Source organism: Diospyros lotus, chromosome 14 (assembly GCF_014633365.1).
Source record: "Diospyros lotus cultivar Yz01 chromosome 14, ASM1463336v1, whole genome shotgun sequence".
Lineage (NCBI taxonomy): Eukaryota > Viridiplantae > Streptophyta > Magnoliopsida > Ericales > Ebenaceae > Diospyros > Diospyros lotus.
Genome location: NC_068351.1, coordinates 3881193 through 3907811, shown reverse-complemented (window position 1 = coordinate 3907811; position 26619 = coordinate 3881193). Strand labels below are relative to the sequence as shown.

The window sequence follows — 26619 nt, the reverse complement described above, 5'->3', positions numbered from 1 at the left end:
TCCTTTAGTTGCCAGTTAAGACATACATACAGACAACATAGCTACAAAGATTCCTGAACCAGGCTCCCTCAAGTGACTCGCTTAGGAGCATGTATAACTAGAAGTATGGCTTTCCTTGATATCACTGCTTCATGTAGATTGAAATACAAACCCAATCAAGATCACTCACGTAAACTTCATCACGAAGAGTTACTGTACAAAACCTCCCATTTCAAAGCCAGTTTGCAGTTCACAATCTGCTATTTCCTATCAGGCTCTTAATCATAGCTCCTCCTAACTGATTCCACTAGATCAAGACGAGCAGCTCTCCATGAGAGTGAATTGGTCGACTTCAGTAACAAGGCTAAAGCTTTGGAGCAAGTTGCTCTAACAATTGCATCAGGAGTCCTACTCATTTTGCTTACCAGCATACCAAACACCTAAAAGGAAGCCAATATTATCTTATTCAAAGAGTTCATTTTAAGCTGCAATCTAAAACAAATAGTTGACACTAAATGGTGCATCTGAAATTGACCTGTGGATAATACAGAGATGAGATGCGTTGCGTTGATCATCTGATAGGCAAAGCATGCAGCTAGAGAAGTACACAGCCTTTGCTTGAATAACTGGCCTAGGAGCATCATGTGCCTGCAATATCAGGAATATCAAAGTGAAAGTTTGTTTTATTATAGTTTTTTTCAAGCACCTCTAATAGTTTTCTAACATGTCTTAAGAATACTTAGGGACAATAATTTGTGAATTGGCAACAAATTCGGTGACAGATTTGACAAGCAGAATAAATTATCAAGTTATTGAGAAAAAAGTACTTTTTAAGCATACTGATAATATTATTCCCCGTTATTTGGCATGTAGTGCACACTTTTAGTTTATTGTTGCGTTTTTGTCAACCTGGTTCAGCTCTTGATTTAATTGAGTTGTATTTGTATTTGGTTCACCGCAGTTCACTCCATTGTTCCAACACAAAGGCGGCATCAGCCATTCCACTTGAAAGGGAATTGTTAAATCACTTGAAACAAAACACGAGGTTAAGGGGCATAAACAAATCTTAGGCTTCCCACTTTTGCTTTGTTCATTTTATTTTAGCTGGAAATTTAATTTTGCATCATATCTTAACCTCTTTGGTCATTCTTGCCGCCTTCTTGTTGGGGCATTTGTCAGAATTTTGAAGTTCAACTGATATAACTTTTACGTATTGGGTTATTTTTTGTGAAAAGGGATATCATCTGAAAATCATTAATAAATATTTTGGAGCAGATTGATAACTGGAATACTCTCCACGAGTGTTAACTAGACTTGTAGAATCGCATCATACCCTTCTTTTTCAGGACCATTGCTACCAAGGTCACCCACATCAACCAATCACCCAACATGGATCAATGTGAAAACTTAAATTTCTAATTGTCTCAGATGTGGTTTGGGTACTGTAAAAGATTGCCAACCTACCTGCATCATAATGACAACTAAATAAGGAGAACTTCAGAAAAAGGATACAATTGAGATTGTCAACCAACAGTTACCCCAGTGTCCTACTTCTAGTAATGCAGGAAATAATTTCTTGAGGTTCATTGCAACCTAACGCAGATAACGGAACACACTAAAGCCAGAAATTAAAACAAAAGGTTTTTCAGCAGAATGCAAACCTGTATAATTGATGCCATGTAAGAAATCAACCCTGGGAGACAAATGTTGGATAAACTGCCTTGTCAGGTCTCTGACAATGTCTTCGTAGTCACTTCTGTAAATACACAACAGATATTCTCACTGAAATTTGCCACCACAAGAAAGCCACTAGCCCCAAGGAAATGGATGTATAATTATAGATTCCTATAACAAATGCATACCTGTGGTCAGAGTTAAAACAACGCGTGTTGAAGAGTGCACATATTCCTTCCAATTCCACTAAAGGAGCAATCTTTTTTAGGGTGTTCTACCAAATGAATGATTACATATAGTTACAAATGCTCAGGAGAACATAATAAGAAAAAGAGAACAGACTGACAGTTATCATTTACCCTGCAAGCCTGTTGAACAGTGAGATCATCATCATGAAGATGCAAAACCAAGCGTGGGAGGACAGCATGTACCTGAGACCAGAGATAAACATCTGAATAACTTCTAATGCTTGCAAACGGAAAAATAAGTCTTAATGACTTAATCATGAAGAGACACCAAGAATCTTAGCAGTAGCAAGTTTGTAGCATTGACAAGTATCTTGCAATAATGGATTACCCATCTACAACAGATACTAGATGAAATTTGCTGTTACAAAAGCTACAAAATTTTTATATCAATTTTTTTTTTTTTTTGCTTCTGTACAAGATAAACATTTGAGTATAGTTGGTGAGAAAGAAATAATCCTAATACAGTAAGCAATAGGAACAGGTCTGTGCTACTCAAGCATGTGATGTTTATAATACAATAGTAAGTTGAAAAAAAACTAACGTAGTAACATCAAGTTTAAACAGCATTATTTCCTTCACTGTGTTAGAATGTGTGAATTTTTTTTGATATTATCTTTTGGAGTTCAATTCTAGAAATTATGGTGAAGAAATTTAGTATTAATTGTGAATGTGTGTATGTCATTAAATTTAAGAATATTGTCTAAATAAAGAAATACTTTAATTGCTGTGTTAGGTATATCTTGTCAAATGCAATCACCTGCTATATATAGTAACCTTTGTTAATGGAAAAGTGTGTTGAGTTTTGTTCTCTCAATATCTTTTTGAATTTTTGTTTTTTGTAAGTTGTGTTTGTTGTATGTGAGAGAGGATTTCAACATGGTATCAGAGCTATTTTCTTACGGGTTGTAGGTATAATCTTTTGTTTTCCCTTTGTTATTGGGGATTAAACATTGTGTGTTTGAGAGAAAATGAGTTAACCATCCTTTCACTAAACTAAACATTTGAAAGTTGTTTGTTATGGCATCAGGAAGTTTCTTTGCAACTGGTCCTCCAGTTTTTCTAGTGAGAATTATCAAATGTGTGGACTATTAAAATGAAGACCTACTTGAAAGCTCTCAACCTATGGGATGTAGTAGCACAAGGAGCAGCACATGTTCTACCCCTAAGAGAAAATGCTACCTCGAATGAAATTAAGAAGCATAAGGAGCAGGTTACCAAGAGTCCCAAGGCACTTACATGCCTTCTGCGGTATCAGAAGTTATTTTTGCAAAGATAATGGCTTGTGAAACAACAAAGAAGGCCCAAGACAAATTGAAAGAAGAATTTGAGGGAAGTGACAGGGTTAAGGCAGTTAGGCTTTTGACTCTTAAGAGAGAGTTTGAACTCTTGAAGATGAAGGAATATGAAAGTGTTAAGAGATTATGCTACTAAACTTATGGAAATAGTTAATCAGATTACATTCTATGGTGAGTCTATGTTAGATCAAAAGGTGGTGGAAAAAATCATGATAAGTCTCCCTAATAAGTTTGAGTCCAAGATTTTAGCTATAGAGGAATCGTGTGACTTGAGGTCTCTTATTATTGCAGAACTTATCTCTTAGCTCCAGGCACAAGAGAAAAGAGTTTCAAAGAGGTATGAAGTGTTGGGTTGTTGCCACTCAAAAATTGACCTAGACTTGGTTCGTAGGGCTCGTGCTCTAGTGATGGCGTTGCCCGTTGCACTTATAGGATTAAGTGGTTGCCTTGGTTAATAGCTATAGCTTTTAGCTTGAGTGGTAAGTGCTTGGGTCTTGGGGTTCAACTGGTATCAGAGTTGATCATGGGTTTGAGTCCACGCGGACGCAACTCTAAGGAGAGGGAATTGTTGGGTTTAATATTGGTAGTCCCTGGATAAATTCCTTGTAGGGTTGTGGCCACCCAAAAATTAACACAAACTTGGTCCGCAGGGCTCGTGCATTGGTGATGGCACTACCTGTTGCACTTATAGGATTAAGTGGCTGCCTCAACTAACAACTACAGCGTTTAGCTTGAGTGGTAAGTGCTTGGGTCCTGGGGTTCAAGATAAAAATGTTATCGAATGAGCCTTCCAAGCTTTCCAAGCAAAGCATAAGGGAAAAGCTCCACTAAGAATAAAGGAATGCAAGATGAAAACAACGATGGTTATGGGAAAAGGAAATTTTCGCCTTGTGGAACTTGTGGAAAAACAAATCATGCTGAAAATAGATGTTAGAAAAAGGTTCAATGCAATTTTTGTGAGAAGCAAAGTCATATAGAAAGATTTTGCAGAGCAAAACAAGTCAAACTCAACAGCAACCTGTCCAACAACTTATTCAACAAGCCAATTTCATTGATGAACAAGCACAAGCTGAAGAATATCTATTTTTTGCATCTCAAGTTTGTGAGTCATCAGAAAAATACATTTGGAATATTGATAGTGGTTGTAGCAACCATATGGCCAAAGATGCAAGTTTCTTTAAATTCTTAAATAGATCAATCAAAACCGAAGTCATAATGGCCATTTTTGGGAAATGGCCAAAAATGTTCAATTGCACTCTAGATAGAGAAATGTATGAAACTTATTTTAGATGTTTTGTTTCTACCAAAGTTTGAGCAAAATCTTCTTAGGGTTGCACAATTGATAAATAAGGGAAATTCTGTGGTATTTCAAAGAAATTTATGCATTATATTTGATTCACAACAGTCTGGATGTAGGTTTCCTGAAAAAGAAACTAAACCGAGATAAAATCTTGAGTCTTTGTGTGTGTATGTTCAATTTTCTGTTTTCATATTTTGTACTCTTACTTCTTTTATGAGTGGGTAATTCTGATTATCTAGAGAATAGAGTGTTTGATTAAGTGAGGTGGAAGATTGGATCAACAACTTTGCCTAGTGTCTCTTAACTGTGTGTTTCAAGATAAACAACATTGGACTTCTAAAAAGGATGATTTAAGAATAATACTTCAGAAGACTCTTAAGCCAACACAAGTTCTTGTCTTATTTATGGGAGATATTTTTTATTTTTATTAAATTATCGGTGTGATAATTAAATCACGCATATTATATAAAAATTAAAAAAAGTACATAATTTAGGATGGTTCGGTCTTAACATACTTGCATTTGCAATCTCCCAATAATATGAGAGAATTATTCCATTTAATTTTTTAACAGACAATTTTAAATCCTTTTATAATACAATTTGACATATATAGGATTGAAAACCATTTCAATATGCACAACTCTAGTTGTCACACACCCTAAGAGCTCTAGTTATTGAGTCATGGCACACAATCTAAACACACAACCACAATAACATGGCTATTTTATTTTATATATTTTTATGTTGTGGCCAATCAATAATTATTTTAGAAAACCTATTTATAAGTGAGAACTTTAACAGAATTATGTCTGTTATCTAGATTCTCTATCTATGATAATAATGTATTTTTATGTCAAAGTATCTCTATTCCATCAATAGAACAAATTAAGATCCTACTAAAGTTATTAGCTAGTTTATTGATGGTAGTATGCCAAAGGTTTTGATGACTAGTTGAGAGTTCTCTTATCACCTTTCGATGTTGACAGGCCATGGTAGAAGCTTCCCAATCTGGATTAGGACCAGCTTATTGACACAGTTCAATCAAGAAGAGCAAAGATTAGTTGTCACCTGACAAGTTAAAATCATTGAAATTGGTCCCCCAACAGATCATTTAGTTGTGGAAGTGGTGGATGTTTCATTCCTGTTTCTTACGCTTTATCCTTTGCCATTGTCAAGGAAAATTGACAATTTAGCTCACTGATTTGAATAAATTAACCAAAAGTAAGGGGAGAAAATGGAAATATGCAAATGTTGCAGTCTATTAACACTTGCAAGAACATCATGAATCTCATCCCTTGATCCATTGAGGCACTACTTCAATCTTTTACAGTTACATATTTGCTTATCACTTCAAAAGTTCGAGGGTAAATGGAACCCCCCGATTCTTAATACCTTTTTTTTAACTCTTAAACATAATAATTCATTGAAACTCTAGAACTGAAATTCCAATTAGAGAGTATCCCGTGATTCTTAGAACTTGGCGTTAACTTATTGGAGGACATCTTGAATCAATGAAGCCACATTCAAGCGAGAAGAACCCCCATCTTCCATAGCCCTCTTTGCCATTTTCCCAAGCTTTCTTGCTCTTTCCCTCCTCTCTTCCCCTTCTTCTCCTCCATCCATCACTTCTTCAACAGCTCTTCTAATGGCCTCCTTCTTCACCAACACCCCAAACTTATCTTCCTCGCACCAATGAACCACAACCTGAGCCCCAACACTGACTCCAACCCCCAAAACCTGCACCAGCAGCTTCTCATTCAAGAACTGCTCGGCGAACATCGGCCATGTCACCATTGGAAGGCCAGCACCGACGCCTTCCAGAGTTGAGTTCCAGCCACAGTGTGTTAAGAAAGCGCCCAAAGCCTTGTGAGACAAGATGAGCAGCTGTGGTGCCCAGCCACGGATAATTAGGCCTCTCCCCTTTGTTCTTTCCTCGAATCCATCTTCTTCAATCCATTTGTCTAGCTCTCTGGCTTTCTCTCCTGCTCTCACAGCCCAAACGAACGGCCTTTTCGACGCTTCCAGGCCTAGACAGAGCTCGATCAGCTGGGAAGGAGGGGGCCTGCATAGGCTTCCAAGGCAGGCGTAGACTACTGAGCCAGGCTGCTGGGAATCCAGCCATTTCAAGCACTGGTTTTCATCAATGGAGGCCTTGTTCCCTCTCTGAGCCTTGTCTAGTCCATCATTGTTGCAAAGAGAAAGTGGTCCGATGCACCAAACTTTGTCAGCTTTCACCTTCTTGAGTCCATTCACATAGTTTGGTTCTAGCTCCTGAAAGCTGTTGATCACCACCCCATAGGCTTCTGCCTCGGCTTCTCTCACCTTGTCGCGAAAATCTTGAACTGCCAGTGAGCCTGGATTGAAAACTCCTGGCAACTGAGCTCTGGTTAATTCAATTTTGTCTGGCAAGCCGGGAACGACAAACGGCTGAGTCTCAGGCACTGATTCATAAACCTTGGAGACACTTAAATTGTGGGTACATAAGACAGTGAAGCAACTCATTCCATCAAAGGAAAACCTTGGAACATTGAATTTCTTGGCTGCTTCCGCCATCCAAGCAAGGTTTTTGTCAGCTATTATGCAGCTTGGAGAGGGATTAAGCTCCTGAAACATCTGCTCAAATGGCTGCTGTAGCATCCAAAGAGCACAATAAAAGTTCCTTAGTAAATCTACAGAGGGAATCATGTCCGCACTTTCGCAGCCCTCCGGGAGGCCGGCCTCCATGGACGGGAACCTGTAGTTAGAAGAAACACGGCGTTCAAATCAATATAAATTCTATTACTTTGACAGAATCATATGGCTGTCTCAATGAGCTATTCATGTAGAGAGTTGTAAAAGTAAATGGTATAATATAAGGAAAATGATTTTTGGGCCAAATTCACTGACTCATCGGCCGACAGAGGCAAGATTGTCATTGTACCTTGCCTGCTTTTCAATAATGTAAAACAAGCAGGGGCAGGGGCACGGGTACAGGGTACTCATCAAAAAGAAACAAAAGAAAGTCATTTTGGCCTTGTTGGTCGACCCAAATCAGATTGACCCAATTCATATTCCGATCTCAACACCTGAGCTGGCGAAGCCGGATGGCGAGGCCGGAGTCGACTGCTCGGCCGACCGTGGAGGCGAATCTGTCGGCTAGGAGAGGGGTGGTGACAATGGTGACGGTCAGGCCATGGCGAGCCAGCAACTTGGCCATGTCAATCATGGGGATGAAGTGGCCGGGAGAGTTGAGAGGCGCCAAAACGAAGTGAAGATCACGGTGCTTCTGCAAGGCCATTGTAGCCGGAGGAGATCAAGTGCTCGCCGGCCGGTGAACTGGCTATATATGAAAATCATATAATAGATATAGATGCATGAATGCGTCTATATATATAAACAGTTGGCGGTTACATTGGTGACGTAAATTGCCGAAATGAGCTCATTATAGGTTTTTTCTCATTTGAATTCATTGTAAAAAGCAGTAGGAAATGGGCTTACCTCAGCACTTACACAAACATCTTGAAACTTAGATATGAATTGCTGGAGGAGTCCTGATTGTGCACGACACCTAGTACTGTCCCATGACAGTTGGCTTCTACATTCGGAAAGTACATATATATATATATATAACATATACATAGTTTACATAATTATATAGTCATTATAGAGATAGCCACAAAACATTATATATATATATATAACATATACATAATTTTCACTCAAAATTTAACTAAATTAATTATTAAAATTATGCTGTTCAAAATATGCATGGCAACTCAATAACTATAATTTCTTTAATTATTGGCTCATCTTTACAGGGTTATATATCTTACCATATTGGCTCATCTTTCACAAAAGTTTTCATTTTCTTCTTAAAGATAACAACTTGTCCCTCTTTAAGGCCCACCTCTCTCTATGATGCATAAATGTTTACAGTTCAAGTTTGATGCTTGATGATTTGTTTTTTGAGAATATATATGTGTGTGTGTGTGTTTTGAAATTTGAGGATTGAAAGTTTGGTGTTTTTTTATGCCAATAATAAATTTGAAATTTATTTAAATTTAAAGCATTTATAAGAAATGAAAACATTTAAAGCATAAATGAGAATATAAAACACAGAAATTAGACTAATGCTATCTAGTCATGACAGATAGCATTATTCCAAAAATTATTGAAAATAAAACTCTACAAACTAAAATTATGGAATTTTGAATTTGTTCTGGCATGACAGAGAGTGGTCGTAAAAGTAGTGGAGATGGTGTAAGTGAATACGTCACATGTTCAAAGGTGATGTAAGGGACTACATAAGCTTCCTTTCAATGCTTTCATGGATATATATATATATATATATATATATGCATGCAATTACTTCTTCAAGTCTGTTGTGGCGGGCTGCAAAATTCTTGCACGCAACTTCCTTCATGTTTCAAATATATTTTTTTAGTCTTTAGCAAGTAGCAAGGGGAAGAGAAAACGATAAAAAGCTATTGATTGATATTATTTATGGATAAATATTTTAAGATGCAAACATTATCATATTTGAATCATTTTTTTGCGTAATATTTTGTAATTAGTTGTATTTGGGTATAAGTGATCGGTGTGAGGCATTCCTTTCGGATTTTTTGGCATTTATTTTAATATTTTTTTGACTATTGACTTTAATTATAAGTTAAGGTGATTTTAATTTAAATATTAAAACAATTATTTTGAACAACAATTGAAATGACATTAATAAATTATAATGATTATAAGAAGCTCATTGTCAGCACACAATTGAGAGTGATACATAATTTAGTTGAGAATTTCAACGTAACAATTAATATTATATTGTTTTACAGTATCTCTAATTTTCTAGTTAAAATAAAAATAATAAAAGAAAAAAACAAGAGAAAAGAAGACAAGACTAGCAGCATATTTCTACTAAGTCCATCTAAACCCTAATCTCTTTTATTGTGGCTACACACATAAATAGCCAAATTCAAGCCCTTTGAAATCTATACACATGAAAGGAAGGGTAATGGCTGCAAAAAAAAGAGGGAAAAAAGTGTAATAATTACTTGCCTATTGTTTGTTGGAATACATATTGGATCAACATCTCCATATTGAGATAAGAAGAACCCCCTTCTTCCACTGCCCTCCTTGCCATCTCCCCAATCTCTTTGGCCCTTTCCCTCCTCACTTTCCCTTCTTCTCCCTTCTCCATTGCCTTCTCCACAGCCCACTTCACATCCATTCTCTTCATCACCACCCCTTTGAACTTCTCTTCCATTCCCCATGTCACTGCAGCCTCAACTCCAACACTGACTCCAATCCCCAGAACATCGACCACCAGCCTCTCATTGATGAACTGCTCGGCAAACAAAGGGCAGGCTATGATGGGCACACCAGCTGAAACACCCTCCACTGTTGAGTTCCACCCACAGTGCGTCAAGAATGCCCCTGTGGCTTTGTGGGATAGGATGAGCAATTGGGGGGCCCAGCCTCTGATCACAAGGCCCCTCCCTTTGCTTCTCTCTTCAAACCCCTCTTCAATCATCCATTTCTCCAACTCCTGTGATTTCTCTCCACCCGATGATCTCATCGCCCAAATGAAGGGATGGTTTGACGCTTCCAGGCCTAGCCCAAGCTCTATGAGTTGTGGAGCTGTGAGGCCACATATGCTTCCAAGACAGGTATAAACTACTGAGTTAGGCTCAAATGAATCCAGCCAATCGCGTATCTGGTTTTGAGCATATTTCGAGGCCTTTTCGCCCCTCTCAGCCTTGTCCAGGCTCAGCTTGTTGCAAGATGTAACTGGCCCAATACACCAGACTTTCCCACCCTTAATCTTTCTGTACATTTTCACATATTCTGCCTCCAATTCTTCGAAAGTATTCACCAGGATCCCATCTGCTACACTCTCGGCTGCCCTCATTTTATCTCGAACTTCAGTTAAATCCGGTGAGCCCGGATTCAGTGATTCAGGAAGTTGAGCTCTGGTCAGCTGAATTTGATGGGGCAAATTAGGCACCAGAAAAGGCTCAAACTTGGAGGCTGCAGCCCCATGAGCGTTGGAAATTTCCAAATTATGGGTACAAGAAAACGAAAAGCAGCTCATCCCATCAAAGAAAATTCTGGGAACCCCAAACTTTCTTGCTGTTTCCACTGTCCAAGCAAGATTTTTCCCGGAAATTATGCAGCTTGGAGGGGGCTGCAGCTTGGCAAAGAGCTCCTCAAATGGCTGCTGCAGCATCTTGCAAGCATCAAAGAAATTCTTGATGGTGGCTCTGGAGGGCAGTGAGTCCATGTTCTCGCAGCCCTCAGGCAGGCCGGCCTCGGCGGCCGGGAACAGGAGCTGCAGCAGCCGGATCTGCAGCCCGGAGTCAACTGCTCGATCAATGGTTGATTTGAATCGAACAGTGTTTACGGGAGTTGTGAGTATGGTCACTGTGACACCATGCTGAGCCAAAAGCTTGGCCATGTCCACCATAGGGAGAAGATGGCCCGGAGACATGAGAGGGATCAGAACAAAGTGGAGCTGAAGATGGCCAATTTGGGGAGGGATTGGCATTTGGGTTGCCGGAGAAGTGGAGGAATTGGCCATGGTGGGCAAGTTTAAGATCCACAGCTGATTTAGATGATGGTGTCCTTTTCTCAGAGTTTCTTGGGGTTGGACGTTTTGTTTGTCTCTACGCCATTTGTACTTTCTTTTTTTAGGTGTGAAGCTGTGCATGTGCAGCAACTGGAGGTATCTCATCATGCTTATTCATCATGAAGTGGAAACTAATTTGTCTTGTTTTCCTTGTGATTTCCCCGAGAAAAATGATTTCCTCAATAAGTGTTTGCTCAATACACGCGTCATTGTGATGAACACTATTATACATATTTTAACAGTATCTTGGTTTGTTCCTTCAGAATTAATAGATTCAAATAGTCATATTTGTTTTGTATGGAACTTTTATTTATATGATTATATTAATTCATATAAATATATATATACAAAGACTGCAAGTCAATATATGCTTCAATATAAATATATATATATATATATATAAACAAAGACTGCAAGTCAATATGTGCTTCAAGGGTTGCAAAATGCAAATTTTTTATTGTTGTCTGAATGGGACTGCAACCCATTTACACCCCTGCAATTCTCTTATTTAGAACTTTTCAATCTCTCACAAGATCAACCATTTCGATTAAAATATGACTGCACTTTACCCAAATGCTGGATCAGGTGGTTTCCAGCTAGTTTTTTATTTTTATTTTTATTTTTTTTTACTTTTTGGGTTGCGACATAAAGTTTTGTCCGTTGTAATTTACATCTAATTAATCCATACCAAAAATAATAATAATAATATTAGAGATATTATCATGGATAAAATAAAACGATTGCATTTCACGAGAGATAGAGAGAGAGAGAAGGTTTTCAGCACCTTCTGCAGGAAATAAGCAACAAAGAATAGGCTGAGATAGTTGTTGTATTAAGTATTAAGCGTATAGTTTCATACTAACATTCCATTCCATTTTATGGCAATGGAGAGAGGGCCTTGATGGATGGAGCAATAAATATGAAGAGGGTGAGAACCCAATTCCCCTTTTAATTTTCGCTTTTTAACTTTGCATATGCTGTTCTCACTTGTGAAAAGGGCTTGACGAAGACGGCTACCAATTAAATCCTAATGGCTGACCTTATCTAATCAAATTAAGCCTGTGATCGTTGGAAAATTTTTTGAGATCCAGACAGGTTGATAAATAAGCTTATAGAATAAAAGTTAAAAGACTAAAATGTCCTCGCTCACATTACATTACATTTTTTTTAATACAATGCGAGTGAGGGTATTTTAATTTTTTAACTCCCATTCTGTAAGTCTGTCTATTAATTTATTTGACCCCGATTTGACCCCGTATAAGGACTCGTGATTGTTGTCATAGATATAGAGACATGCATATTGTAATATTAACTAAATTATGCTTTGCTGTTATCATATATCAAGTAAACAAAGCTTATACTCGGAGATACCACACCAAGCCTAGTTGTAACTGAAAGTTTCAGCTAGCTAATACCGATTGGCATCTGCGATTTTTTTTGTTTTCCTTGCTGTTATGAATGGCAAGGATTCAAGAGAATACCAAAACAAGTTTCAATCACAAAGAATTTAAAATACCTTTCATGGTCGGAAGCATACACATATGCACACACATAATATAAACAATAATTGAAAAGAAATAAAGAGATTAAGGATTTATCGTGGTTCACTATAAATCAGGATTACATTCACGTTGAGTTCTGGCTAGTAAAACTCACAGCACTATATGAGAAACGAAAATTACACCCTCAAACACGACTCACAAACATTTTCTATATATCATTAGTTCGTTAACAAAAATGTCATAATAATCACAAATACATATTAGAGATTAAGTTCTATCAAACCATAAAAACTAAAAAAATGGTATATATTAGAGATGGCAAAATGGGCTTGGCCCGACGGGCTGGCCCGTTGGGGCTCGGCCCGACACCAGGCTAAGGCCAGCATTTTGCTGGCCCATATTTAAGGCCGGGCCGATTTGGCCCGGCCGGCTAATCGCCCCCCCCCCAAACAGCCTGTGCCCCTCGCTCTCAGCCTCGCCTCTCGCCCTTTGTCTCGCCCTCGCCCTCACCCTCGTCTCGCCCTCGCCCTCACCTCGCTCTCTGTCTCGCCCTCGCCTTCACCCTCGTCCGCGCCCCTCACTCTAGCCATCTGTCTCGCCCTCGCTCGCCCTCTGTCGCCCGTGCCCCTCACTCTCAGTCTCGCCCCTCGCCTTCTCTCGCTCACTGCCTGCTGCTGCTCGCCCTTGCTCTCACGCCGCCTGCCTGCTGTTCCCTAGTTAAAGGTAAGTTCAAGTTTTATTCCCCTGCTTAGTGTGATTCTTTTAAATGAATTGTATTAATTTTGTGTTAATTATTTGCAGTGTGGATTCTTTTAAATTTGATCATAATTTAAAATGAATTGTTTTAATTGTTTACAGTGTGGATTATTTTGTTAGAATGGATGGTGATGATCAAATTTCGAGAGGAATCCCTAGTAATGTTAATGAGGAATCCATATCACAATCACAATCAAAAAAGCCTAAGACTTTAACCTCTGATGTATGGAACCATTTTGTGAAAATTGGTGTTGGTAGTGATGGCAAACCAAGGTGTAAATGCAAGGGGTGTGGTAAAGAATATTCATGTCTATCTAAATCAGGAACCTCTCATTTAAGTCGTCATATTCCTAAATGTATGATGATTTCTAAGTATAATGATGCGGGAGATATGCTTAATTGATTATAAAGGAAAGTTGAAGAGAAAAAAATTTGACCCTAAAGTAAATCGTGAACTTATTGCTCAGATGATTATTTCACATGGTGCTCCCTTTAATATGGTTGAGTGGAAGGGGTTTAGAAATGTTAATGGATCACAAATTCAAGTTCAAGTTCAATGCCTTGCTCAAATGTTAGTGGATCACAAATTTCCATTGGAGGTGAACAAGCAAAGAAGTCAAAAAATATATATGATGTAAGTCTATATTTTTTTAAAAAACTTGTTCATATATAATTGATATAAATATTTGGTTGACTATTTTTTTGATTATTTGATAGGATTTTGAAGCATTTGATTGCCAAGTTTCTAAGGATGCCGGAAAATCCCAACTTGATCTTTATTTGGAAGAGCCAAGGATTCCAATATCGGGAGCATTTTATGTCTTGGCATATTGGAGAGAGCGAGCTAATAGAGGGGAAATTATTGCAAAGATGGCTTGTGATATATTGAGTATTCCGATAACAACCGTAGCATCAGAGTCCGCTTTTAGCATTAGATCTCGTATTTTGAACAAGTATAGAAGTCGTTTGCATGATGAAACAGTTCAAGCTCTCTTGTGCACATGGAGTTGGTTGCATGGTTTTGGAGGTAATTTTTTTTAAACTTTCTAATATCTGAGATTTAACATAACATTAAACATTTCTCTTATATGATAAATAATTAACATATGTAATTTTTTATTATAGATGATGATAGGAGGAGGAGTCAAGCATTGATGATATAAGACTTTCTAAACAAGACTCAAATGTTGTTGTTGATGAAGAGGATGAAGATTAGAGACATAATTTTTAATTATTTTTTTTCTTCTTATTTGTAATTTGGCCTCCAGAAATGGCTCTTTGAGCATGTTGTTTTTCTTCATCTGAAATTTGTATGGTCATGTAGTAGTAATTTTAATTGCTTCTCTGGTTAGATAGTTGAATGTTTTGTGATTGGATTGCTTTACCAGTTTACTGCCACATACCACTTTCTTTGATACAATGTGTAACCTTGCAGCATTTTAGTTACGGTGGCTGCCATTTTCTTATTTAATTTAATTTTAATTATTTTAAATATCTATAAAATTATTTGTCTATTTTATAACTTTTGATATAATACATTACAACTTTGAGAATGGCAGAGGTGTAAGGGAATTGGACTGCAACTAAAGAATGAAGTAGGTAAACGGAAGTGGGCCACGTAGTCAAAGTGGGCTAAATGGCCAAAAATGGTATCAAACAGAAAAAAAAAAATTTGGGCGGGCTAGGCTGGCCCGTTTGGCCTGCGAGCCCGTGTAAGGCCGGGCTAGGGCCAGCAATCTGTTGGCTCATTTTTAAGCGGGCCGATTTGGCTCGGCCCGCGGGCCACTTGGTGGCGGGCTGGGCTGGGCCGGGCCGGCCCGTTTGCCATCTCTGGTATATACAGAGCAAATGAAGAAACCCCCAAAACTCTTGGCCAATCAGAACTCCCTCTCTCTACCCCTTTTTCCTTCCACACACTTCAAATCCCAATGCAAGATATAAATAGCACGTCTTGATAGCTAGAATTGAGCACTATAAATGTAAGATGGATGGCCAGGATAAGGTCGTGTAATACGATCAATATTCCAATAGAAAAGTCTGTCCATTTGGAGAAAAGGATGGTTGTCACGTGGCCATCCTACAAGCATCGCATGACACCCTGTGATTGCCGAATGTGGCCCTCCAAACCTTTAACCCAAACGACATCATTTGATACTTCACCGAACAACATCATCCTTATATATTAGCTAATAAGTGCAATATAATTAATATCAAAGGCCAGGTATACAAGTACTAAATTTATACATAACATCTCAATAATGATAAAAAGGGAGAAGGAAAGCCCCCTCAAAATGATTCATAACTGCAGAACAGAAAATCATAATATTAGCGTGAAATGTTTACTGAAAAAAAATATCACTAAAATAATATACATATAAATGATATGATAAAAGTTTCAAGCCATTGTTTGAGCTTCCTGCCTAATGACATATGCCGCCCATGTTCGACTCTATATTCTTGTCACTAATAAGAGGAAGCAATATTTGTGTTCCAACTTCAATGTAGAACATATACTACAAATTTCAAACATTCGTTTCAACAACTAAAGATGACCCAGAGACATTCATCAAAGCATAAGGGAAAAGCTCCACAAAGAATAAAGGAATGGTAAAAGATGAAAACAGGAAAATTTCTGCCTTGTGGAACTTGTGGAAAAACAAATCATGCTGAAGATAAGTGCTGGAAAAAGGTTCAATGCAATTTTGTAAGAAGCAAGGTCATATAGAAAGATTTTGCAGAGCAAAAGCAAAATCAAACTCAACAGCAACTCGTCCAACAACTTATTCAGCAAGTCAATTTCATTGATGAACAACCACAACTTGAAGAATATCTATTTTTTTCATCTCAAGTTTGTGAGTTACCAGAAAAATACATTTGGAATATTGACAGTGATTGCAGCAACCATATGACCAAAGATGCAAGCTTCTTTAAATTCTTAGATAGATCAATCAAAACCAAAGTCGTAATGGGAAATAGAGATATTGTACAAGCTGAAGGAAAAATGTTCAATTGCACTCTAGATAGAAAAAAGTATGAAACTTATTTTAGATATTTTGTTTATGCTAAAGTTTGAGCAAAATCTACTTAGTGTTGCACAACTGATAAATAAGGAAAATTTTGTGTTATTTCAAAAAAAATTCTGTATTATATTTGATTCACAACAGTCTGGATGTAGATTTTCTGAAAGGGAAACTGAACCAAGATAAAATCTTAAGTCTTTGTGTGTGTATGTTCTTCTAATTTTCTGTTTCCATATTTTGTTCTCTTATTTCTTTTATGAGTGGGTAATTTCTATTATCTTCATGGTATGGTATTTGATTGAGTAGAAGATTGGATCAACAACTTTGCCTAGTGTCTCCTAACTATGTTGTTCAATATAAACTACATTGGACTTCTAAGAAGGATGATTCAAGAATAATACTCTTGTGGACTTAGAAGACTCCAGGTGTGCACAAGTTCTTATCTTGTTTGTGGGATAGATTTTCTATTTTTATTAAATTATCGGTGTGATAATTAAATCACACATATTATATAAAAATTTAAAAAAGTACATAACTTAGCATGGTTTGGTCTAAACATACTTGCATTTGCAATCTCCCAATAATATGAGAGAATTTTTTCATTTAATTTTTTAATAGACAATTTTAAATCCTTTTATAATACAAATTGACATAAATAAAATTGAAAGTCATTTTAATATGCACAACTCTAGTTAACTAGTCACACACCCTAATCTAGTTAACTAGTCACACATCCCAAGGGCTCTAGTTATTGACTCGTGTCACACAATCTAAACACACAACCACAATAACATGGCTATTTTATTTTATATATTCTTATGTTGTGGGCAATCAACAATCACTACAAGAAATACATTATTTAGCGACGAGACAAAATTCGTCACTAATTAGCGACGAAAATCTGTCGCTAAATTTTTACGACGCATTTGTTTGTTGCTAATTTGTTTTGAATTTAGCAACAAAATCAGCGACGGGTGACTCGTCACAAAAAAAAGAGAAAAAATAAATTTAAAAAAATAAAAAATTTAGTGATGAAAAAAGTCCGTTGATAAAAAAGGGAAAAAATATAAAAAAAAATTTAACGACGAAAATAGTCCGTCACTAAAAAAGAAAAAAATAATTTCAAAAATAAAAAATTTAGCGACAGACTTTTATCGTCACTAAAAAAGGGAAAATTAAAATAAAAAATTAAAAATTTAGCAAAGAAAAAAGTCTGTTGCTAAAAAATTGAAAAAAATAAACTAAAAACTTGAGCAGCGGAAAACGTCCATCGCTAAAAAAGTAAGAAAATAAAATAAAAATTAAAAAATTATCGACCGAATAAATCCGTCGCTAAATTGAAAAAAAAAGAAAATAAAATTAAAAACTTTAGCGACGGAACAATATCCGTCGCTAAAAAATGGAAAAAAATTATATTTTAACAACTAAATTTATGAAATGTGAAATTCATACTTTAATTTCACATTTTAATAACTAAATTTATATTTTTACTCAATTTAATTAAATATACTTTTTTTTAATTGTGACAACTTAAACTTTTCGTTATTTTGATTACATTTATGTACTTATATTTATCTTTTTTTCTTACACATCAAAGTAAAGTGGTTAAATTGAATAAAAAATACAGATATAAAAATAAATTTAACTTAGAAATATAAATAAAGAAGTGTAGTGAAATAACAAAAAATTCAAATGACTGTAAAAAAAAAAAAAACGTAATAGTACATAAATAAAAATCTAGATGTTCCCCATATACGCATATATTTTTTAAAGAGATTGATCTTCATTATTGAGTAATATGTTATTCTTTAGGGAATACCCATCTTTTTAATTGAATAATATGCAGATAGAATAAAAATAATATCCACGATATTCAGATGATTCGTTTCACTTGTTTTAAATTTCATCATTAATTAGATGATGTCATGCGATATAATTCAAGAGTTTACACAGAAACTTTGTAATATTACTAAAATTAACCTTTAACAAAATATTTATAAAAATTTAATGTGAAATTCATAAAATATTTAAATTAAATTTAAAATCTGATTTGAAAATGAAAATTTTCATTATTGAATATATAATTTATAAATTTTTTAATTAAATTCAAAATTAGTGATGAAATATTCCTTTTTAAGTTGCTAATTAATAAAACATAAAATTACAAATTAAATTCAAAATGAGTTTTCAAACATATTTTGAAAATAAGTTTGAAAAATATTAGAGTGCAAATGTAATTCTAAAAAGTTTAAACAAAAATACAATAAAAATATTTATGTGCATAATAAATGAATGAGACATTCAGATTAGCTAGTCACGCATACGTGTGTAAGGTTTTGGAGGTTGGAAGATCCAAGGTTCAATTCTTGAAAAATGCAAGAATGACTCGTTCGCTAGGAAAATAATTTTCGAGAGCAGGTACATATTTTTATTAATAGTAGAGTAAGAACTTCCCATTAGCATATACATATTTTTAATTGTAATATCATACTCAAAATTATATATTTAATTGGGTAACTAAATTTTTTACTATGTTACACTTCAATTAATTGTATAATTGAGATGACTAATAATTTTTGATAATATTTTCAATATTTTTAGTAAAAAAATATAAAACAAGACTACAAAGTTTTTTTTACTACTATATTATATCTATATTGTCTTACTCATTTGAACAATAATATAAAATTTTATTTTTTAATCAACGAAATGATCTTCAACTTTATCTCAAGGAGCATTTTTAAAGAGATGATTGTTCATTTTGTTTTTCTCTTAAGAGACTTATCCTATCCATAAGATATATAAGCTTTCTAGCAAGAATGCTAGATGATATAACCTCTTACAATACTTGTAGCACTTGCTAAGTAATACAAAAAAAAAAAAAAGTTTCAATCAAAAAGGAGAATATGATAATTAAACTTTTCAGTTACAATATCTCTCAATTGATACAAGGCTTAGAAAATAAATAACAACAATGAATGCAACAATATTATTAAGAAAAATTGTATCAATTTAAACCATGAGAGATAAAATATGAGCACTTATAAGTTAGAACACTTAGACACTTGTAATTAATGTTTTCTAACTCCATAAATATTGCACCAGCCAAGTATTTATAATTGAGGGCGAAAAATGCCAAAATCGAGCCGCTGGGACGATTGAGCTGCATTAAATGCACTTGTTAAAAATAATTTTTAATTTAAAGAATATATATAATTTAAAACTAAAAATTAATTAGTCAAATAATTTATATAATTATTATTTATAACATAAAAACTATTGATCATTTAAAGAATAAAGATTAATGTTGACCTCACATTTTATAATTAAGAATAAACTTATATACTATTAACAAATATTTTAATTAAAAAATAATTTATTTCATTTCTATCGTTGTTCTTCCAGTACTCTTACTGTTTTATTTGTACCACTTTTTAGTTTTAATTTTTTCCCTCTTTCTTTACCTCTTATACTTATGTTTTCTAATTAATTTGAAGTCAAAAACTCAAATATCTATAAAAGAATGATATTATTCTTCATAGTTAAAAAAAGTATATTATTTAGCAACGGACAATCACCCGACGCTAATTCTCTTTCATCTACGACTGGCGACTACCTGTCGCAAATGATTGTTGATTTTACTTTCCTCTTAATAGGCTTATAATTTTTAGTTTAAAGAATATATATAATTTAAAATTATAAATTAATTAGTAAAATATTTTATATAATTATTATTATTGATAAATAAAAATTATTAATCATTTAAAAAATTGAAAAAATAAATTTTAACTTCTTATTTTAGAATTAATAATAAATTTACAAATTATTGAAAAATATTTAGTTAAATAATTTTATTTATTTATTTAAAAAAATATAGATTAATTTAAAAAAATATATATTTATTGATTCTACAAATTAATTTTAAAAAATATATAATATATTTAAATTAGAGACAGGCAAGTGCCTGTTGCTGATTGTGGCGGGCACCTACTGCCCGCCCCCTCCCCAATGCGCCTTGGGGAGGGGCCAAGTTCAACGACGGGATCGTCGTTGAATCTATAGCAAGTATTAGTGACGGGCACCAACCTATTGCTGACACTTGTCACCCCTCTCCCCCTCCCCTACTTAAACGCCCTCCGTTCCATGTTCTCTCCAATTCATCTTTTCTTATCAAATTTCTTCTTCCCCTTATTCTACAATTTTTTTCTCTCTATTTTATTTTGTTATAATTTAGTCTTCATCTAGAAGAGATGGACCTCACCAAGAATTGAAAGTATTTATTTTTTTATACATTATGTTTTTAGCTGTTAACCGTGATTTAAAATACAATATTAAATATTTCTTACATAATAGATATTATATAATTAATTGTTAAGTAATAAATAGTTATTTATTACTTCATTAATATATCTGTTATAATGATTAACGGTTAATCTTAATATTTCTGTTATTTATATTTATTACATGTTTATTATTGTTTATGTTATATTTATATTGTTATATATTTTATATATATTATTGTTGGGAGGAGCCGAAAAACTCAACCCTAATCAACCATCTTTTAACTCAAATAGAAGCGAACAATTTCATACACAAAAGAATGGACAAAGAACCATAAACAAGCATAAACCAAAACACAATATCAACACAAGAGATTTTTCGTGGTTCACCCGTTAAAGATGGTTATGTCCACGTTGAGCTCTGACAAAGGGAGTTCACTGCACTATAGGGATAAAAAATTTACAGTCACCGAGCCACCGATTACAAAACCAAAACAAAACAATTCTCTGATCTCACTGTACAAGAAATATAATCCCTTAGAACATTTAACTCCGCTCCATAACCACAATCTAAGGTTAGACTCTTACAACTTAGAGAATAGAACAAAACAGAAACATCGAAACTGAGAGAATGAGAACAAGAGAATAATCAGAACAAACCCTAGATGCAGCGGATAATCGGAGGCTGTCTCCCACCTGATCCTGAGGAAACTGTAGCTGATATAAAGGAGACTCAAGCGGTAGAGATCGAGTCGTATAAAGGAAATTGCAGAGTATCGACGATCGGGAGAGAAACAGGCTAAAAGACAAGGATCAGCACGTTAAATGAAATGGCAGGGAGGTTGCCGTTTTGGCCCTCCACCCAGGGTCCAAAATGCTGTCGTTTTGGGCAGTCATAAGGGTTGCCAAAAGACTCTCCAGCCCCTGCCAGAAACGATGTCGTATTTGAAGCTTCACTTACAACAATTATTATTACATATTCTGTATAAATTATTATTATGTATTATGTGATTTAAATAAAAAATTAAATTCAAAAGAATAGACAGCTAGAAGGTTTTGGGTGGGGGGGGGCTCTGGTAGTTTGGTTGCGAGGTAATAAATTTTAAATAAAATTTATTTTTAATTATAAAAAATTAAAACTAAATAACAGCCGCCGTTTGGGGGCGTGGGTGGGAAGGGTTCACAGTGGGTGGGTGGGCGTTGTTTGGTTATAAAAAATAACAGTGGGTGGGTGGGGGAGGGGTTGTTTGGTTAGGGGATTTTAATAATAAATTATTATTAAATTTTAAATAATATTTAAAATTTTAATTTAATTTTAATTATAAAAAATTAAAATTAAATAAAAGAAGGCGGGTTCACAGTGGGTGGGTGGGGGTTATTTGGTTGGGGGAGTGTTTTAATAATAAATTTTAAATAAAATTTTAACTTTTTATTTAGTATTAATTATAATTTTTTCATGTTATTAATATTAATAATATAGTTGTTAAATAATTTTTGTAGGTAGAAATAAAATTATTTTACACCAAATGAGATTTTTTTATTTTAAATTTAATTAAAATAAATTTTAATAAAATTAGATAATAATATATCATTGAAACTAAATTAATAATAATCACAATGGGGGTTTTAAATGTGGTGGTAGGGTTTAGTTCACAGTGAGGTTTGTTAATTGTAAATTTTTAAAATAATTTATATTATTATAAAATTATGATGTTATTAATATTACTAATATGGTTGTTAAATAATTTTCGTAGGTCTAAATCAAAATTTTTGACTATTAAATGAGATATTTTGACTTTAAAAATTTAATTAAAATAAATGTTCACAAAAGTAGATAATAATATATAATTGAAATAAATAAAAACTTGTGTATTAGTTTTGTGGTTAAGAATATTTTCTATTTTTTTAATTTTATTAATTATATATTTTAAATTAAAAATATTAAATATATGTTTTTTAATTTTTTAATGATGAATGGGTGGGATTCAAGATTTAAGCACGAGAGTTTAATTGGGGGTTGTGCGTTCCCAAATTTAAAAAAGAGGTTAAATTTTGAATAAATTTTTAATTTTTAATTTAATTTTAATTATAAAATTATGTTACTATTAATATTAATTAATAATTAATAATATGGCTATTAAATAACCTTGTAGACATAAATAAAAAAAATTGACTATTAAACGAGATATTTTTACTCTAGGTTTAATGAAGACAAATCTTAACAAAATTAGACAATAATAAATAATTAAAATAAATAAAAACTTGTTGTTTAGTTTAGTTTTTTGGTGTAAAAAATGATTAATATGGTATTGTAGAGATCCGATCCAAGTTCTCGAGGAACGAAAATCAACGATAAGCATGGTATTGTGGAGGTTTGATCGTCAAGAAGGTATAGGAAATATGATCCTTTCATATTTACCCAATAAATTGAACAAGTGTATAACGTATCGTACCCCGATACTTACCGTGATAAACATGATTGGATGGTTGTAATTAAAACAAATGCACGGGCTACAATAATTGCTCCCGAAGCTAACATGAAAGAACATTTCTAGGAGAATGAGATACTAGAACTCCCGCAAATTGATCAAAATGATAATCTTAAAGGTACTTTACAAGATTTAGATGGGATAGTCGAGAAAATAGATGTTTCAAATGTTATTCAGCAAGAAGAAAATGATGATGCAGAGGAAGAATTTATAGCAGAAGACGACGAGGAAGAGTTATTGTCTGATGACATAGATAGTGATGAATATGTAGAAGAAAATTGATCTATTTATGAATATATGAATTCACTTATATGTGCTATGATATAATATTTTTTGTATTTTTGAATGTCCGTGATCTTGTACGTTTCACCATATTTTTATGTTTCATGTAATTCTCAAAAACAGATGTTAGGACATTCATCTCTCAAACCAAGCAGAGATAGGGATAGTAGGGGTAGAAAAAGACGTTGATCCTATAGGGATACACCTTTCCCAGATCTTAGTAGTGCTGGTTCACAATCTTCTTATTCTGTCTTCACACATGTTGTCCCGTCTACTCCTTTATATCCTCAATTATCGCACTCACATACTTTCGTTTCCATGACTTAGTTCCAACAACCATTTCTCCCTATGTCATATTCTATGGGTTATACTACAGTCTCACCCACCTGAGACTGCACCACAATTTATCCCCTTTCATAGGTCGATTTTTCATCCCCTAAGAGGTTCATACCCATACTCATGTATGCCGACACCACATGTACATCCTTCGTCCTCTTTTCTTGCGTAGAATGTTAAGTCGACTCCATCTAAGCCAGTTAATACCGACCGAGTTGATCATTGAGTAGTGTTATCCTGCAATCAAAATTGTGATAAGTGAGTATCTTATATATATTATTTTTAATTGATTGTTTGTAATTGTTATACACAGAAATGCATGTGCTTACTTGATAAATATTGGTTTTACAATTTTTTCCCTGATGTTGGCCCACCAGGTGTACTATCAAAGATTTCGAAGAGACGATACACTAAAACTTGGCTTCGTTGGGATGACGTGCCAGAATTAACACGATGGATGTGGCTAGAAGAATTTAGCGTTAGTGTAATTGCAATTCTTAATTATAGAAAGTTTCAATTTAAAATTTTATACATATTTATTCATTTTTAATTTCATATAGAAGGAGTTCAAGTGGCAACCCGATGAGAGTGATTGTATATAGATCATTTGGGATAAATCTGGTTGGAAAAGTTTCAGAAATAATTTGAACAAAATTAAAGAAGGTACTGATAAGGGTGAGTTGATAGATTCGATGGTGCGACGAGCATTGCAGGTAAAGTGGGATGAAGACGAGTACAAGAAATAAGTAGAACAAAACAAAAAAAATTGCGCCTCCGACACTGGTGGGTTAGTCCGCACAGACAGATCCATTCTTTTCTCTAAGAATTGAAGAAATATGGTAATTAGTTTTTCTACTTAAATGTAAATTTTATAAACTTATATAATGGTTTATATTTTATTTTATTTACTTCATATATTTGTCATGTAAGCAAATGAATTAGATCGTGAGCCCAATGAATTTAAGATTTTCAGGAGAACCCACACTCGGAAGGATGATCGAGGACAAAAAGTATGGGTTGATAATAGATCAAAGACCGTCGCGGTAATTTTATTTATGTACAATTTAATTAATATTATAATTTAATGATTATTTTTTATTAATTAACAACGTCAATATTTTAATTTATATAGGATTCATTCGAGAGATTAAGTGCAAAGGCATCTTCAGCATCAACCGATGGTAGTGAATTGTCCTCCCCACTTACAGTCGACGAGCATCACATTTTTTATTAGACTGTCTCTAGTAGGAACAAGAAAGGTCATGTTTACGGTGTCAACTCTCAAGGTAGGTAGTCATACTTGGTTGGATCCGATAGCAGCTCCAGTGGTTCATATGGGTTGTTGTCGAAATTAGAACAAATGAGAGTGAAGGTCACCCAGATGAACGAAGAGTTGCAATTCGCTCAGACCCAGGTGATCGAGGTGCAAAATTAGTTGCATTCTGTCGGACCCAGGTGATAGATATGCAAAATGAGAAAGTGCAACTGCGTCAGTAGCATCAACATATAATAGTATGGCAGGAGCAGATGAATAGACAGATAATGACGTTACAACAATTTAGCCCGTCGAGTCACCTTTATCAGCAATCTGGACCGTCGACTCAACCTGGATCAAGTAACTAGTTTTATGATAATGAGGAACAAAACGATGATTTTAATGATGATGATTGTAACAATAATGATTGTAATTGAATATTTATGATTATATTTTATTAATTAAATTAATTGGTTTGAATTACATATTCACTTTTGTTATTTAATAAATTTATATGAATTTTAATTTTTTATTTTTAAATTAATGATTATATAAATATATTTTTAATTTCTATTTAATTAATTAAAATAATTTTTTAATTATCATCAATTTTATTTATATATATAAACAAATTTATTTTTAAATAAATATAAAATATAAACAATTTTTTGAATATTAATTAAATATCAATTTTTTATATTTTTATTTTTATTTACATAAATTTTTAATAATTTTATTTTTTATTTACGTTTAAAAATCTTTTTTTATTTTATCTTTTAAATTTTTTATTTAAAAAATACTCTTTTTATTTTATTATTGTTTTTGTTTAGCAATGGGGATTGGCCTGTCGCTAAATCAGTGATGGGTCTTAACCCATCACTGATCAACGATAGGAGATATTCCTGTCACTGATTTTGTCGTTAAAAATTTTAGCGACGGATCTTGATGTTTTAGTGATGAAATTTTTCGTCGCTAAAACTTTAATTTTTTGTAGTGAATTATTCTAGAAAACCTATTTATAAGTAAGATTAACAGGATTAGGTCTCTTATCTAAATGCTCAATCTATGATAATAATGTATTTTTATGTCAAATTGTCTCTATTCCATCAATAGAGCAAATTGAGATCCTACTAAAGTTATTAGCTAGATTATTGATGGTAGTATGCCACAGGTTTTGATGACTAGTTGAGAGTTCTCTTGTCACCTTTTGATGTTGACAGGCCATGGTAGAAGCTTCGCAATCTGGATTAGGACCAGCCTATTTACACAGTTCAATCAAGAAGAGCAAAGATTAGTTGTCACCTGACAAGTTAAAATCATTGAAATTGGTCCCCCAACAGATCATTTAGTTGTGGAAGTGGTGGATGTTTCATTCCTGTTTCTTACGCTTTATCCTTTGCCATTGTCAAGGAAAATTGACAATTTAGCTCACTGATTTGAATAAATTAACCAAAAGTAAGGGAAGAAAATGGAAATATGCAAATGTTGCAGTCTATTAACACTTGCAAGAACATCATGAATCTCATCCTTGATCCATTGAGGCACTACTTCAATCTTTTACAGTTGCATATTTGCTTATCACTTCAAAAGTTC

At 34.0% G+C, this 26619-nt stretch overlaps 3 protein-coding genes across 7 annotated transcripts; all 3 read right to left on the bottom strand.

The window, feature by feature from the left end:
* Positions 1 to 384: 384 nt before the first annotated feature.
* Positions 385 to 26465, bottom strand: LOC127789877 (protein SHOOT GRAVITROPISM 6-like). 3 transcript variants are annotated; one of them, XM_052318935.1, is made up of 6 exons: positions 26329 to 26465; positions 2013 to 2084; positions 1842 to 1927; positions 1641 to 1735; positions 515 to 627; positions 385 to 419 (listed from the first exon to the last, which is right to left on the bottom strand). In XM_052318935.1, the coding sequence occupies exons 1-5, from the start codon at positions 26344 to 26346 to the stop codon at positions 620 to 622; spliced, it is 279 nt and encodes a 92-aa protein (XP_052174895.1). In that variant the 5' UTR covers positions 26347 to 26465; the 3' UTR covers positions 385 to 419; positions 515 to 619. The 3 variants fall into 3 exon arrangements, with proteins under 3 accessions (XP_052174895.1, XP_052174894.1, XP_052174893.1); XM_052318934.1 differs by lacking the exon at positions 26329 to 26465 and adding an exon at positions 5565 to 5701; XM_052318933.1 differs by lacking the exon at positions 26329 to 26465 and adding an exon at positions 5467 to 5606.
* LOC127789876 (anthocyanidin 3-O-glucosyltransferase 4-like) lies at positions 5738 to 8046 on the bottom strand. Of its 3 annotated transcripts, none has more exons than XM_052318932.1 (2): positions 7974 to 8046; positions 5738 to 7230 (listed from the first exon to the last, which is right to left on the bottom strand). In XM_052318932.1, the coding sequence occupies exon 2, from the start codon at positions 7218 to 7220 to the stop codon at positions 5985 to 5987; it is 1236 nt and encodes a 411-aa protein (XP_052174892.1). In that variant the 5' UTR covers positions 7221 to 7230; positions 7974 to 8046; the 3' UTR covers positions 5738 to 5984. The 3 variants fall into 3 exon arrangements, with proteins under 3 accessions (XP_052174892.1, XP_052174890.1, XP_052174891.1); XM_052318930.1 differs by lacking the exon at positions 7974 to 8046 and adding an exon at positions 7562 to 7909; XM_052318931.1 differs by lacking the exon at positions 7974 to 8046 and adding an exon at positions 7417 to 7704.
* Positions 9283 to 11229, bottom strand: LOC127789873 (UDP-glycosyltransferase 73C3-like). Its single transcript, XM_052318927.1, has one exon. The coding sequence runs from the start codon at positions 11212 to 11214 to the stop codon at positions 9529 to 9531; it is 1686 nt and encodes a 561-aa protein (XP_052174887.1). The 5' UTR covers positions 11215 to 11229; the 3' UTR covers positions 9283 to 9528.
* Positions 26466 to 26619: the final 154 nt, after the last annotated feature.